The sequence below is a fragment of the Hoplias malabaricus genome, chromosome 16 (assembly GCF_029633855.1).
Source record: "Hoplias malabaricus isolate fHopMal1 chromosome 16, fHopMal1.hap1, whole genome shotgun sequence".
Taxonomy (NCBI): Eukaryota; Metazoa; Chordata; class Actinopteri; order Characiformes; family Erythrinidae; genus Hoplias; species Hoplias malabaricus.
Genome location: NC_089815.1, coordinates 2,243,818 through 2,258,647, shown reverse-complemented (window position 1 = coordinate 2,258,647; position 14,830 = coordinate 2,243,818). Strand labels below are relative to the sequence as shown.

The 14,830-nt window shown below is 46.7% G+C and overlaps 1 protein-coding gene across 3 annotated transcripts in view; it reads right to left on the bottom strand.

Moving 5' to 3' along the window:
- The window catches only part of lrp4 (low density lipoprotein receptor-related protein 4), a 45,001-nt gene extending 30,391 nt beyond the window's left edge, over nucleotides 1-14,610 (bottom strand). For 2 of the 3 annotated variants that reach the window (XM_066647295.1, XM_066647297.1), the window contains exons 1-12: nucleotides 14,500-14,610; nucleotides 9,049-9,162; nucleotides 8,323-8,445; nucleotides 7,905-8,033; nucleotides 6,195-6,314; nucleotides 5,921-6,046; nucleotides 5,710-5,835; nucleotides 5,432-5,572; nucleotides 3,313-3,438; nucleotides 2,472-2,702; nucleotides 2,096-2,252; nucleotides 1,456-1,673 (exon numbers count right to left, since the gene is read on the bottom strand). In XM_066647295.1, coding sequence (XP_066503392.1) covers nucleotides 1,456-1,673; nucleotides 2,096-2,252; nucleotides 2,472-2,702; nucleotides 3,313-3,438; nucleotides 5,432-5,572; nucleotides 5,710-5,835; nucleotides 5,921-6,046; nucleotides 6,195-6,314; nucleotides 7,905-8,033; nucleotides 8,323-8,445; nucleotides 9,049-9,162; nucleotides 14,500-14,596 — 1,708 coding nt within the window. In that variant the 5' untranslated portion in view covers nucleotides 14,597-14,610. The remainder of the gene's footprint in view (nucleotides 1-1,455; nucleotides 1,674-2,095; nucleotides 2,253-2,471; nucleotides 2,703-3,312; nucleotides 3,439-5,431; nucleotides 5,573-5,709; nucleotides 5,836-5,920; nucleotides 6,047-6,194; nucleotides 6,315-7,904; nucleotides 8,034-8,322; nucleotides 8,446-9,048; nucleotides 9,163-14,499) is intronic. The other variant, XM_066647296.1, reaches the window with a different exon arrangement.
- Nucleotides 14,611-14,830: the final 220 nt, after the last annotated feature.

Here is a 14,830-nt window from a genome sequence, read left to right as displayed (position 1 = left end):
AAGAGTCCCTTCAAAAAAACGACAAACGTCTAGACTTTTCTATTTAATCTATTAAATACATCTATGAATTTAACGTCATGTATTTTAATATATTTTACACTGACCACAGTTTTCTAAAAGCAACAAGCCACTCAAGACCCTGCATCAGACCCTGCATCAGACCCTGCCTCAGACCCTGCCTCAGACCCCGTGTTAGACTCTGCGTCAGACCCTGTGTTAGACCCTGTGTCAGACCCTGTGTTAGACCCTGCCTCAGACCCTGTGTTAGACCCTGCATCAGACCCTGCGTCAGACCCTGCGTCAGACCCTGTGTTAGACCCTGCCTCAGACCCTGTGTTAGACTCTGCGTCAGACCCTGTGTTAGACCCTGTGTCAGACCCTGTGTTAGACCCTGCCTCAGACCCTGTGTTAGACCCTGCCTCAGACCCTGCGTCAGACCCTGTGTTAGACCCTGTGTCAGACCCTGTGTTAGACCCTGCCTCAGACCCTGTGTTAGACCCTGCCTCAGACACTGTGTTAGACCCTGTGTTAGACCCTGCGTCAGACCCTGTGTTAGACCCTGCGTCAGACCCTGTGTTAGACCCTGCATCAGACCCTGCATCAGACCCTGTGTTAGACCCTGTGTTAGACCCTGCGTCAGACCCTGTGTTAGACCCTGTGTTAGACCCTGCGTCAGACCCTGCGTCAGACCCTGTGTTAGACCCTGCATCAGACCCTGCATCAGACCCTGTGTTAGACCTTGCGTCAGACCCTGCCTCAGACCCTGTGTTAGACCCTGCCTCAGACCCTGTGTTAGACCCTGCCTCAGACCCTGTGTTAGACCCTGCCTCAGACCCTGCGTCAGACCCTGCGTCAGACCCTGTGTTAGACCCTGTGTTAGACCCTGCGTCAGACCCTGTGTTAGACCCTGCCTCAGACACTGTGTTAGACCCTGTGTCAGACCCTTTAAATAGACCCTGCCTCAGACCCTGTGTTAGACCCTGCCTCAGACCCTGTGTTAGACCCTGCGTCAGACCCTGTGTTAGACCCTGTGTTAGACCCTGCGTCAGACCCTGTGTTAGACCCTGCCTCAGACACTGTGTTAGACCCTGTGTCAGACCCTTTAAATAGACCCTGCCTCAGACCCTGTGTTAGACCCTGCCTCAGACCCTGTGTTAGACCCTGCGTCAGACCCTGTGTTAGACCCTGCCTCAGACTCTGTGTTAGACCCTGCGTCAGACCCTGTGATAGACCCAGCGTTTGGAAGATTTAGACTCTGAGCTTTGCATTAAAAACACCATTCCCTGTGATAACATCTCAGTAACACTTGGCCTCTCATGGTGGGTCCAGAGTCTACCAGGAATCACTGGGTGCAAGGTAGGAACACACCTTGGAGGGGGCGCCAGTCCTTCACAGTGCGACACACACACACACACAATATATATAAAACTGAGGTCTGACTTCAAGCGTCGGTACCTTGGCTGATGACGGCTTTCCGGTTCTTCCCGTCGAGGTCGGCTCTCTCGATGACGTGGTGCTTGGCATCCACCCAGTACATCCTGTGTCCGGCGTAGTCGATGGTCAGTCCGTTCGGCCAGAACAGGTTCGTATCTGCAATTATCCTCCTTCCAGAGCCATCCATGTTGGAGTACTCAATACGAGGCGTGTTCCCCCAGTCCGTCCAGTAGATCTTACTACACACACACACACACACACACACACACACACACACACACACACACACACACACAGGAGATCTCAAACATCTGATTTTTCATGTCCATGTGGAGCTGACTTGTAACTTAGATGCTCACTCACTTACTCAAATACATACTCATTCACTCATGTAAATACTCTCTAACTCACTCAAATAAATACTAACTCACTCACTCACTCACTCACTCACTTTTGTATGATTTGCTTCCAATATTACACAAGGTGGCGCCAGCCTCACATGTTTAGAAACAGCTCTTAAAGTGGGTTTTGTTTCAAAGGCATTTTTTCTCCTTCTTAAGGGTGCATTGTTACTACACATTATTATCTTCACATCAGTGTGTGTGTGTGTGTGTGTGTTTGTGTAAGACCACTGTCTCGTTCCCCCAGGTGAGGTGTTTACCCTTCAATGGGGTGCAGGGCGATGGCGCGAGGTTTTTCCATGCTCTGCCAGATCAGAACTTTCCTGTGTGAACCGTCCAGATTCGCCACCTCTATCCGGGACGTCCCAGAGTCCGTCCAGTACAATTTATCATGGATCCAGTCTATAGCCAGACCTCCTACACAGAGAGAGAGAGAGAGAGAGAGAGAAAGAGAGAGAGAGAGGGATGGAGAGAGAGAGAAAGAGGGATGGAGAGACAGACAGAGAGAGAGCATGTTTAAACACAGAATTTAAAACCCACAAACACACTTTTAAAGAGACTGTGTGCCTCCCTGTCTGTCTGTCTGTGTGTTTCCCAGTTTATCTGTCTGTCTCTCTCTCTCTCTCTGATTCGTACCTGGGCTCTCCAGTCCAGTAGACACCACCTCCTCCACATTGCTGCCATTCAGGTTGGCCTTCATGATCCGGTCCAGAGTGACATCGGACCAGAACACCAGCTCTTTACTGTGGTGGAAGTCCAGCGCGATGGCGTTCTCCAGGTTATTCAACAGTAGAGTGTACTCAGAGCGGTGAGGCAGAACCTGACGGATGTCAATGCGATTCGCAAACAACAACACAGGCTCAGGACCTGGGGGAACAGGGGGGTGGTCAGAGTGAGAGTCAGAGTGAAAGAGAGGAAGGGGGATGAGAAAGTATATTAGAGACAATATACTGTATATACAATATACAGGTATATCAACCTGTAAGAAAGGGAATCAATATGAATCAGCGTGAATCAAACTGAATGAAACTATCAGAGTGAATCAAACTGAAAGTTGTGAACCAAACTGAATCAGCGTGAATGAAACTGAGTGAAACTATCAGCGTGAATCAATCTGAAAGATGTGAATCAAACTGAATCAGTGTGAATCAAACTGAGTGAAACTATTAGCATGAATCAAACTGAGTGAAACTATTAGCGTGAATCAAACTGAAAGATGTGAATCAAACTGAGTGAAACTATTAGCGTGAATCAAAGTGAAAGATGTGAATCAAATTGAATCAGTGTGAATCAAACTGAGTGAAACTATTAATGTGAATCAAACTAAATGAAACTATTAGAGTGAATCCAACTGAATCAAATGGAAAGAAAGTAAACTAAACTAAATCAGTATGAATCAGTCCTAAAGAAAGTGAATCTGAGTGAATCAGAATGAAAGTGTGCTCCATGTGAACAGATCTGAAGGGAAGTTACTCACCCAGAGCTTTACAGCTGCGTTTATCAGGTCGAAGCTCGTAGCCTTGAACACACCAGCACTGAAACCCTCCCTCAGTGTTAGTGCAGCCCTGACTGCAGTAGCCTTCATTCGCACACTCGTCCACATCTGGACACATCAGCACACAGAGGACAACGGCACTTTATTAATATCAGGGATTATTATTCACTCACTGTTGTGTACCAGACTTTAAACTTTGGAAGATTCTTTAAGGAACACACTGGATTTGTTCACACTGATAACTTTCAAACGATTTTGCTTTTGGTCGTCATGGTAACGAGGCGGATTTGTGATTGGGGCAGTACGGGGAAAAAAGCGAGCAAATAATCAACACAGAACTCTCCCAGTGGATGATGTCTTATTTAAAGACATTTTCTAATAAGGGACTGTGGTCAGGACTAAGAGCAGAGAGTGGGGCTGTGAGCGCCCCCTACTGGGTCTTACACCATAAGAGTCACCACTCACAATGACTCTGAGTCTATTATATATCACACAGCAGTGTGTCCAGAGTGTGTTCTGTGCAGATTAGTCAGGGGTTGAGTGTGTTCTGTGCTGATTGGTCCAGGGTTGAGTGTGTTCTGTGCAGATTAGTCCGGGGTTGAGTGTGTTCTGTGCTGACTGGTCCAGGTTTGAGTGTGTTCTGTGCTGATTGGTCCGGGTTTGAGTGTGTTCTGTGCTGACTGGTCCAGGTTTGAGTGTGTTCTGTGCTGATTGGTCCGGGTTTGAGTGTGTTCTGTGCTGATTGGTCCGGGTTTGAGTGTGTTCTGTGCTGATTGGTCCGGGGTTGAGTGTGTTCTGTGCAGATTGGTCCGGGGTTGAGTGTGTTCTGTGCTGACTGGTCCGGGGTTGAGTGTGTTCTGTGCTGACTGGTCCGGGTTTGAGTGTGTTCTGTGCTGATTGGTCAGGGGTTGAGTGTGTTCTGTGCTGATTGGTCCAGGGTTGAGTGTGTTCTGTGCTGACTGGTCCAGGTTTGAGTGTGTTCTGTGCTGATTGGTCCGGGTTTGAGTGTGTTCTGTGCTGATTGGTCCGGGTTTGAGTGTGTTCTGTGCTGATTGGTCCGGGGTTGAGTGTGTTCTGTGCAGATTGGTCCGGGGTTGAGTGTGTTCTGTGCTGACTGGTCCGGGGTTGAGTGTGTTCTGTGCTGATTGGTCAGGGGTTGAGTGTGTTCTGTTCTGATTGGTCAGGGGTTGAGTGTGTTCTGTGCTGATTGGTCCAGGGTTGAGTGTGTTCTGTGCTGATTGGTCCGGGTTTGAGTGTGTTCTGTGCTGATTGGTCTGGGTTTGAGTGTGTTCTGTGCTAATTGGTCCGGGTTTGAGTGTGTTCTGTATTTCATGGACTCTGATTGGGTGAAGAGGGGGCTACAGACGGTCCCACTTGTGGGGATTTGGGGGCGGGGGCATGATTGCAGCCAACAGCAGCTAAAAAACATAAAGCACCAACGCTTGTATGAAAACAGCACCTCAGGACCCGCTCTATGTAGAATAAAACCCGGTTCATTCAGAGCAGACAGAGCAGTCTCATTTTTCATCTGATGTTAGTCGTACTTTACAGAAACTAATTTTAAAAAATCATTAATAATTTACAATTCTAGTATTTAATGCTAAAATGACTGACTGTGCCTTTAAAGATTTTAGGAGATATAGTTTTAACTCTTTCCTCACTGGATTACATTTCTGTGCAGAAATACAATGGGGCACAAATATTCACACACACACACACACACACACACACACACACACACACACACACACACACACACACGCACACACACACAGAAGTTGTCCAGTGTGCCAGGATTCCTCTGTGGTGAGAGCAGGCACATTCCAGCCATAAATGAGCAGAGGATGAAGAGATGAAAGACAGAAGAAAAGAAGAGAAGAAGAAAGCATCACTGCTGTTGTTGGAACGGCTCCTGTCGGACTGAAACCTGAGCCTCTGCCACTGCAACCCGGAAACACACACACACACACACACACACACACAGCTTGACCTCTGTGTGTGTGTGTGTGTGAGAGAGAGAGAGAAAGAGAGAGAGAGAGAGAGTGAGAGAGACAGAGAGAGGGAGAGAGAAAGAGGGACAGAGAGAAAAAGAGAGAGACACCTTGGCAGGTCTTTCCATCCTCTGAGAGCTTGTATCCCGTGTGGCAGGAGCACTGAACCAAACCTCGACTCATCAGACACTTCTGAGAACAGCCTCCATTTCCCACATTACAGTTCCCCTCTGTGGACTTGGACTTGGGACCTACACACACACACACACACACACACACACAGAGAGAAAGAAAAGTATAAGAATTTTATATGATGTTCAACTGGAAACAAAGTGTGCACGTGTATATGTATGCTAATGTGTGTGTGTGTGTGTGTGTGTGTACTAACGGCAGTCCTGGTGCGGATGTTCGTCTGATCCATCTCCACAGTCGTTAACGTCGTTACACACTTTGCGTTGACCGATGCAGCGTCTGTTTCCACACAGAAACTGATCAGAGGCACACGGAGGAGCTCCTGGACAACACAGAACACACCATCACAACTCTTACACAACACTCTGTGTGTGTGTGTCTGTGTGTGTGTGTGTGTGTGTGTTTACCGGTCTTTTCACAGTCATCTTCATCACTGCCATCAGAGCAGTCATCCTCACCATCACATCGCCATGACAACCGCACACACCGCCCGGACGCACAGCGAAACTGGTCAGCCATACACATGGAAATAGCTACACACACACACACACACGCACACACACACACAGAGTAAGTATCATCACTATTATTAATATTCCTACTGTTTTTGTCTATACAGAGAATTTCTAACACCAAAACAACCTCTCTGTCACACACACACACACACACACACACACTTACTGCAGTTGGTCTCGTCTGATTGGTCATCACAGTCGTATTCTCCATCACACCTCCATCCTGCGTTCACACACATTCCACTGCTGCACATGAACTCAGCAGAACGACACGGCTGGTGAGAAGCTACACACACACACACACACACACACACACACACAGAGAGAGAGAGAGGAAAGGGTTACACACAAACATTTATGCAAGTCGGATACACTGTACACACAAAACTTATATAAACTCTAGAGAAGTGCAATGGGACACTCTGGAGCAGCTGCACATGAGTCTAGCATCACCATCTGTGTTCTCTGGAGCGATGGGGTTCCTCTGGTGTGTGGAACAGTGGAACTGTGTTCTCTGGAGTGATGGAGTTCCTCTGGTGTGTGGAACAGTGGAACTGTGTTCTCTGGAGTGATGGGGTTCCTCTGGTGTGTGGAACAGTGGAACTGTGTTCTCTGGAGTGATGGAGTTCCTCTGGTGTGTGGAACAGTGGAACTGTGTTCTCTGGAGTGATGGGGTTCCTCTGGTGTGTGGAACAGTGGAACTGTGTTCTCTGGAGCGATGGGGTTCCTCTGGTCTGTGGAACAGTGGAACTGTGTTCTCTGGAGTGATGGAGTTCCTCTGGTGTGTGGAACAGTGGAACTGTGTTCTCTGGAGCGATGGGGTTCCTCTGGTCTGTGGAACAGTGGAACTGTGTTCTCTGGAGTGATGGAGTTCCTCTGGTGTGTGGAACAGTGGAACTGTGTTCTCTGGAGCGATGGGGTTCCTCTGGTGTGTGGAACAGTGGAACTGTGTTCTCTGGAGTGATGGGGTTCCTCTGGTGTGTGGAACAGTGGAACTGTGTTCTCTGGAGTGATGGAGTTCCTCTGGTGTGTGGAACAGTGGAACTGTGTTCTCTGGAGCGATGGAGTTCCTCTGGTGTGTGGAACAGTGGAACTGTGTTCTCTGGAGTGATGGGGTTCCTCTGGTGTGTGGAACAGTGGAACTGTGTTCTCTGGAGTGATGGAGTTCCTCTGGTGTGTGGAACAGTGGAACTGTGTTCTCTGGAGTGATGGGGTTCCTCTGGTGTGTGGAACAGTGGAACTGTGTTCTCTGGAGTGATGGAGTTCCTCTGGTGTGTGGAACAGTGGAACTGTGTTCTCTGGAGTGATGGAGTTCCTCTGGTGTGTGGAACAGTGGAACTGTGTTCTCTGGAGTGATGGGGTTCCTCTGGTGTGTGGAACAGTGGAACTGTGTTCTCTGGAGCGATGGAGTTCCTCTGGTGTGTGGAACAGTGGAAGATGAAGGAAACATCAGAGTAGAAGTCATGCTGCGATCAAAGGAACACAGAACAGGTGGAAGAGACAAGAACGACAGAAGAAGAAGGGATGAAGAAGACAGAACAGCTGGAGAGGAAAGGAGTGACACACAGAAGAGAGAAAAGATGAGTAAACATCTGGGGGGCGGAGACTGAATAATTAGATGTACACTGACTGGAGGAAAAAGAGAGATAGAGAGACAGAGCGAGAGACAAAACAAAAAAACTCCATCGCTCCAGAGAACATAGTTCCACTGTTCCACACACCAATGTGTGTGTGTGTGTGTGTGTGAGAGAGAGAAAAGGGGTAGGCAGAATTATACCATCCAGAGTGTCCCAGTTCAGTTCCTGTTGTTCTGTAGAGGTTATACAGAGGTTATTCAGTACAGATGTGAACAGCTGTGTACAGATGTGTGTCTTACAGCAGTCTGATTCGTCCGACCAGTCTCCGCAGTCATCGTCTCCGTCACAGTGGTAGATGTCTAAGATGCAGCGTCCATACGCGCACTGGAACTCCTCCGCACTGCACGTGGACGTCAGGAGGTCTGTGGCTAAACACACACACACACACACACACAAGGTATTTAACTTGGTGTTTACACACACAAACACACACACACACACACACACACACACACACACACACAAACACACATGCACACACAAACTTGTGACAGCTGTCACTGCTGTCTTGTTAAAGCACAAATACCAAAACACACACACACACACACACAGGACCAATCACAGCTGCTGTTTCTATAAACAGCACAGAGGAACCCACAGCAGCTCAGATTACACATACACACACACTCACAAACACCCCCACACACACCCACACACACTTACGACAGTTTTCCTCGTCTGTTCCGTCCTTGCAGTCCGTGTCTCCGTCACAGTACCAGTGATCTGCTATACAGCTCCCATCGGTACAGCGGAACTCCTTATCAGAACACTTTCTCATGTCTGTACACACACACACACACACACACACACACACACACACACACACATGGAAAACACAGTAGAAATCACTGAAAGAAATAAGTGTTCGGAAGACCTACACCCACCAATCAACAAACACTGCAGGAACCGTACCATGTTCTATAGTGCCCCATAACAACCATGACCCCCCCACCCTTCTGACAGAGTGTAATACACTATATGAAGCACAGGGGGCGATACAAGGTCAATTTATTCATTTAAGAGCGGCTCTTTTTTACATTTTTCCATTATCACTCTCAATAAACTCTGACAGATTATAAAACACAAGGTATATTCATGATCTCTGTGTGATACCATGGAGTGTGTGTGTGTGTGTGTATGTGTGTGTGTGTGTGTGTGTGTGTGTGTGTGTGTCGTGGTGTTGTTTTGTAATCAGGTTATTCCAGAACCGAATGATCCAGAACCAGGAGAACTGAGTGGAACACTGGACGTTGTGAAGACGTTCTACTGATCGCTGTCTACTCTCTCAGGATTGAAGGGGTTAAATTGTGCTCTGCTGAAAAGGTCTGTGCGGTGGTTCTGTGAAATAAGACACACAGTATCTAGAACCGTTCTGTAACTCACCACACTGTTCATCACTGTTGTCTCCGCAGTCGTTGTCGCCGTCACATTGCCACAGGCTCCGGATACAGTACCCGTTCTGACAGTGGAACTCATCCTCCTCACACTCTCGGGGGGCTAAAACACACACACACACACACACACACACAAATATGGTTATGAACATCTGACCAGGTCTACAGAGCTTCAGTGTGAGTCTACATGAGTCACACAGTGATTCACTTCATCTGATGTAAGATTCAGCTTCAAAACCATTGTGATGATCCACTGAGCTGTAACAGGGAGAGTACAGCCTCTGTCTTTGCTACTCCCTTCGGATTCAGCACTGCAGAAACTGCACTGTGTAACTTCGGAAAGAGGGTAGGACAACACCCCACCCCTTCCTCCCTCTCCATGCCCCTTGATTTCAGGACTGTGCTGTAAAAATTAATTACACTCCCCAAATGTAGCGAGAGCTCAGGAACACAAGTACCCAATCTTACCTACTGTCCCTTTAATAACACTTTACTCTGCAAATGAAGCGAGAGCTCAGGAACACAAGTACCCAATCTCACCTACTGTCCCTTTAATAACACTTTACTCTGCAAATGAAGCGAGAGCTCAGGAACACAAGTACCCAATCTCACCTACTGTCCCTTTAATAACACTTTACTCTGCAAATGAAGCGAGAGCTCAGGAACACAAGTACCCAATCTTACCTACTGTCCCTTTAATAACACTTTACTCTCCAAATGTAGCGAGAGCTCAGGAACACAAGTACCCAATCTCACCTACTGTCCCTTTAATAACACTTTACTCTCCAAATGTAGCGAGAGCTCAGGAACACAAGTACCCAATCTCACCTACTGTCCCTTTAATAACACTTTACTCTCCAAATGTAGCGAGAGCTCAGGAACACAAGTACCCAATCTTACCTACTGTCCCTTTAATAACACTTTACTCTCCAAATGTAGCGAGAGCTCAGGAACACAAGTACACAATCTTACCTACTGTCCCTTTAATAACACTTTACTCTCCAAATGTAGCGAGAGCTCAGGAACACAAGTACACAATCTTACCTACTGTCCCTTTAATAACACAAAACACCGTTGCTTAAATAAATATGGATTTTAAAGTATTTTTTGTGTTTACTGCTTCCTGGTGTTACCTAACTCTTCCCTCTTGTGTGCAGATGTAGGACAGTGAAATAAATCAGAGTAAGTGTAGACACACGCCGCCACTAAACCCCACATTACTGAGATCAAAGCCAGGGGTTATTATTGGATGTTTTGGAAAAAAAATAATCATCTGAGATTTCCGTTCTCTATTAATTCATTAATCTCCAGGACTCTGTACTTCAGCCTGATGCTGGAGATGTTCAGTCGAACACAGAAGTCTGATCATGTTCCTGAGTGAAAGTAAGTAACACGTCTTCTGCAGACAACACCAGATTTAGATTCTGTTTCACTGTGTGTTCAGACTGCGCTCCTGTGATCCACACCGGATGAACCGTCCACGGTCGATTCAGCTCAACTTTTACCCTCAGGCGGTCTTCCTGACCCGTCCCCACCGCTCCACCTGGGCCTGGGACCGCCTCCCGGACCCGCTCTGACCAGAACAGCCCCCAGCACCGGGGACAACACACAGACAGTGACCCGAGACGAAGACTGAACCCTGGACTTACTCTTTACTAATTTATAACACAGACAGACAGACAGAGGGAAAGCCAGACATATGACTGATTACTAAAGGTCACACACACACACACACACACACACACACACACACACACACACACACACACAGTCCAGACTGTAGGTTATATTTTATTGAGGTGTGGAGCTTTAGAGACGTTGGTAGGAGATGTTGGAGACATTGTTAATAATAAATGTAGCCTACTTTTACACACACACACACACACACACACACACACACACAATTCTCTCTCTCTCCCTCTCCTCATTCATAAAAAACACATATAAAGCACAGTGTGTCCACAGTAAATTCGTGACCCTGTTCACGTCCTCCCCTCCATCGCCACAGGGGGCGCTGTTATAGGGAGCAGGTCTGTGAAGGTAGTGAATGATTTAGGACGCTGCCTCATACAGGTAACATACAGGTAATGATGTGTGTCGCTGTGAAATTATAAAATAAACCAGTTCTGATTCACATCTGGAGCATATTTTTCCACACACACACACACACCTCATCTCTCCTCATTTCTCCATGTCTGGCACTCACAAAGCTCCACAGATCACACACACTTTAATAACAATACAATAATGAGAGAGAGAGAGAGAGAGAGATGAACAGAGAGAGAGAGAGAGAGAGAGAGAGAGAGAGAGAGAGAGAGAGAGAGCGTTAAATAATAAAGGTGAGGGAAAATAAAAAATTGATGAAAACCCACCGCAGACGGACCCCCACAGCGTCACACGACAAAACCTGGAAATATAGGTCAGACATCAAACATCTGCCTTTTCTCTCTCTATCATTCTCTTCATCATCATCTCCTTTCTTTCTCCCACTCTCTCTCTCTCTCTCGTTCATCTCCTCTCTCATCTCTTTTCTCTGTCTCTCACGTCTTTTCTCTCTCTCTCTCATCTCTTTTCTCTCTCTGTCATTCTCTTCATTATCTCCCTTCTTTCTCCCACTCTCTCTCTCTCTCTCTCTCTCTCTCTCTCTCTCTCTCGTTCATCTCTTCTCTCTCTCTCCCTCCCTCATCTCTTTTCTCTGTCTCTCACCTCTTTTCTCTCTCTCTCTCTCTCTCTCTCATCTCTTTCCTCTCTCTGTCATTCTCTTCATCATCTCCCTTCTTTCTCCCACTCTCTCTCTCTCTCGTTCATCTCCTCTCTCATCTCTTTTCTGTCTCTCACCTCTTTTCTCTCTGTCTCTCTCTCTCACCTCTTTTCTCTCTCTGACTCTCTCTCTATCACCTCTTTTCTCTCTGTCTATCTCTCTCACCTCCTTTCTCTCTCTCACTCTCTCTCTCACCTCTTTTCTCCCTGTCTCTCTCTCTCACCTCTTTTCTGTCTCTCTCTCACACCTCTTTTCTCTCTGTGTCTCTCTCTCATCTCTTTTCTCTCTGTCTCTCTCTCTCACCTCTTTTCTCTGTCTCTCTCTCTCTCATCTCTTTTCTCTCTCTGTCTCTCTTTCTCACCTCTTTTCTCTGTTTGTCTCTCTCTCATCTCTTTTCTCTGTCTCTCTCATCTTTTCTCTCTCTGTCTCTCTCTCATCTCTTTTCTCTCTCTCTCTCTCTCACCTCTTTTCTCTCTGTCTCTCTCTCATCTCTTTTCTCTCTGTGTCTCTCCCTCTCACCTCTTTTCTCTCTCTGTCTCATCTCTTTTCTCTCTGTCTCATCTCTATTCTCTCTATGTCTCTCTCTCCCTCTCACCTATTTTCTCTCTCTTTCTCTCTCTCTCACCTCTTTTCTCTCCCTCTCTCTCCTCAGAATATAAATATTATACTCACTGGCCACTTTATTAGAAACACGGGGGTCCAGATTGAACTCCTGTGACTTTTAAAGAATAGAGTAAAATAATAGACAATCAGATGTTTACCTTTTTATCTCTGTGTTATAAATGATTATTAACGACCTTAAAACTGTTTATATCCTAATGTAAAGGCACAGGTAATAACTGACCAGCAGCAATGAGGATGGAGTGTGTGTGTGTGTCTTCTTCCCTGAAACCTACACTGAGACCACCAGCTAACAGCCCCCCTCCACGTCCAGAACCTCACAGAACTCATAGAAATAGTATAAAGCCACAGTGGACAGTAAGAGAGTGACAGTGCTGTCCTTCCTGGACGTTACTATAAAAGCAGAGGGGGTGGGGTCGTGTTATATTCGTGTTATACTTTATTTAAAACAATAACTGAAGAGAATGAACCCTGGAGTTTAAAGGGTTAAAAGTGTATTAAATTAGAGAAGCTCCAGCAGCCGAAAGGCTCCATAATCACAGAGTAATAACAGTAATCACAGCCTTTAACCACTGTGGTTCTTAATGACGGTGATTAAGAATGTGTGTGTGTGTGTGTGTGTGTGTGTTTGGAGTGTGGAGAGTGAGCGGAGGACTCTGATAACAACAGAACCAAAGCACAAGTTCATGTGTTAATCCTCTGTAATCAACCTCAGGGACTTCACTGTTCCAGCGTTTTGTTCTCACACGCCTCTGTCGACGGTTATTATTATAATAATAATAACACTAAGGTAAAAATAAGCGCAGTATCTTTTACGGTGGAAAGAGGTGTGTGTGAGTAAGAAGCGACTGTATCTATTAAGGTGGAGTGGTGTGTGTGAGTAAGAAGCGACTGTATCTTTTAATGTGGAGCGGTGCGTGTGAGTAAGAAGCGACTGTATCTTTTAATGTGGAGCGGTGCGTGTGAGTAAGAAGCGACTGTATCTTTTAAGGTGGAGTGGTGCGTGTGAGTAAGAAGCGACTGTATCTTTTAAGGCGGAATGGTGTGTGTGAGTAAGAAGCGACTGTATCTTTTAAGGTGGAGCGGTGTGTGTGAGTAAGAAGCGACTGTATCTTTTAAGATGGAGTGGTGCGTGTGAGTAAGAAGCAACTGTATCTTTTAAGGTGGAGCGGTGTGTGTGTGTAAGAAGCGACTGTATCTTTTAATGTGGAGTGGTGTGTGTGAGTAAGAAGCGACTGTATCTTTTAAGGTGGAGCACTGTGTGTGAGTAAGAAGCGACTGTTTCTTTTAAGGTGGAGCGGTGTGTGTGAGTAAGAAGCGACTGTTTCTTTTAAGGTGGAGCGGTGTGTGTGAGTAAGAAGCGATTGTATTTTTTAAGGTGGAGCGGTGCGTGTGAGTAAGAAGCGACTGTTTCTTTTAAGGTGGAGCAGTGTGTGTGAGTAAGAAGCGACTGTTTCTTTTAAGGTGGAGCGGTGTGTGTGAGTAAGAAGCGATTGTATTTTTTAAGGTGGAGCGGTGTGTGTGAGTAAGAAGCGACTGTATCTTTTAAGGTGGAGCGGTGCGTGTGAGTAAGAAGTGACTGTAATTTTACCTACAGTTGCTTTAATGGAAACCAATGCAATGTGACTCTTTTCTAAAGGTTTTTGAGGCATTTGTTTTGTTGAATTCATCACAAAATATATGTAAAATGATGAAAAACCTGAATGCTAGCTTCTGAAGTCCGTTATAAACTCTCTCTCTCACACACACACACACACACACACAACCACACACACACTCGCCACGTGCTGCCGGAGGCGCCGAGAGGAAGTGTGTAAACCACGAGGCCAAAGGTCTCTCCCTAAATTTTCAAAGAGTCAGGTGTCATTTCCACAGCAACCTTGACCCCTCCACCCTCGGCTGGACGCTGCCACATGTTAGCCGCGGGGACGCTAACCCAATCACAGCAACTCTCACACCTCCTCTGCGCGTCCAGATGTTGTGTCCAGCTGCTGAACGCCGAAGATCAACTTTAAACCTCCTGGAAAAGAAAAAAAACAGCAGAAATATCACACTCACGGCAGTCCTGCTCGTCCGAGTCGTCCTCACAGTCATTGTCTCCGTCACACACCCAGGAGCGGCGGATACACTTCCCGTTATCACAGTGGAAATCCATCGGAGAACAGGTGGGCAACACTAAACACACAGAGAGAGAGAGAGAGAGAGAGAGAGAGAGAGAGAGAGATTACACACCAACACGTCACTGTCACGGCAGACTCAGCACCCACATCAAACCTACACCGTGGGGGCCCTGTGGAGGCCCTGGTCTTTAAAGAACAGGGGGAGATGGGGCAAAAAAGTACGCAACAGTCTGTAATTGTAGAGTTACAAAGTTCTCCTGTGGTCAGAG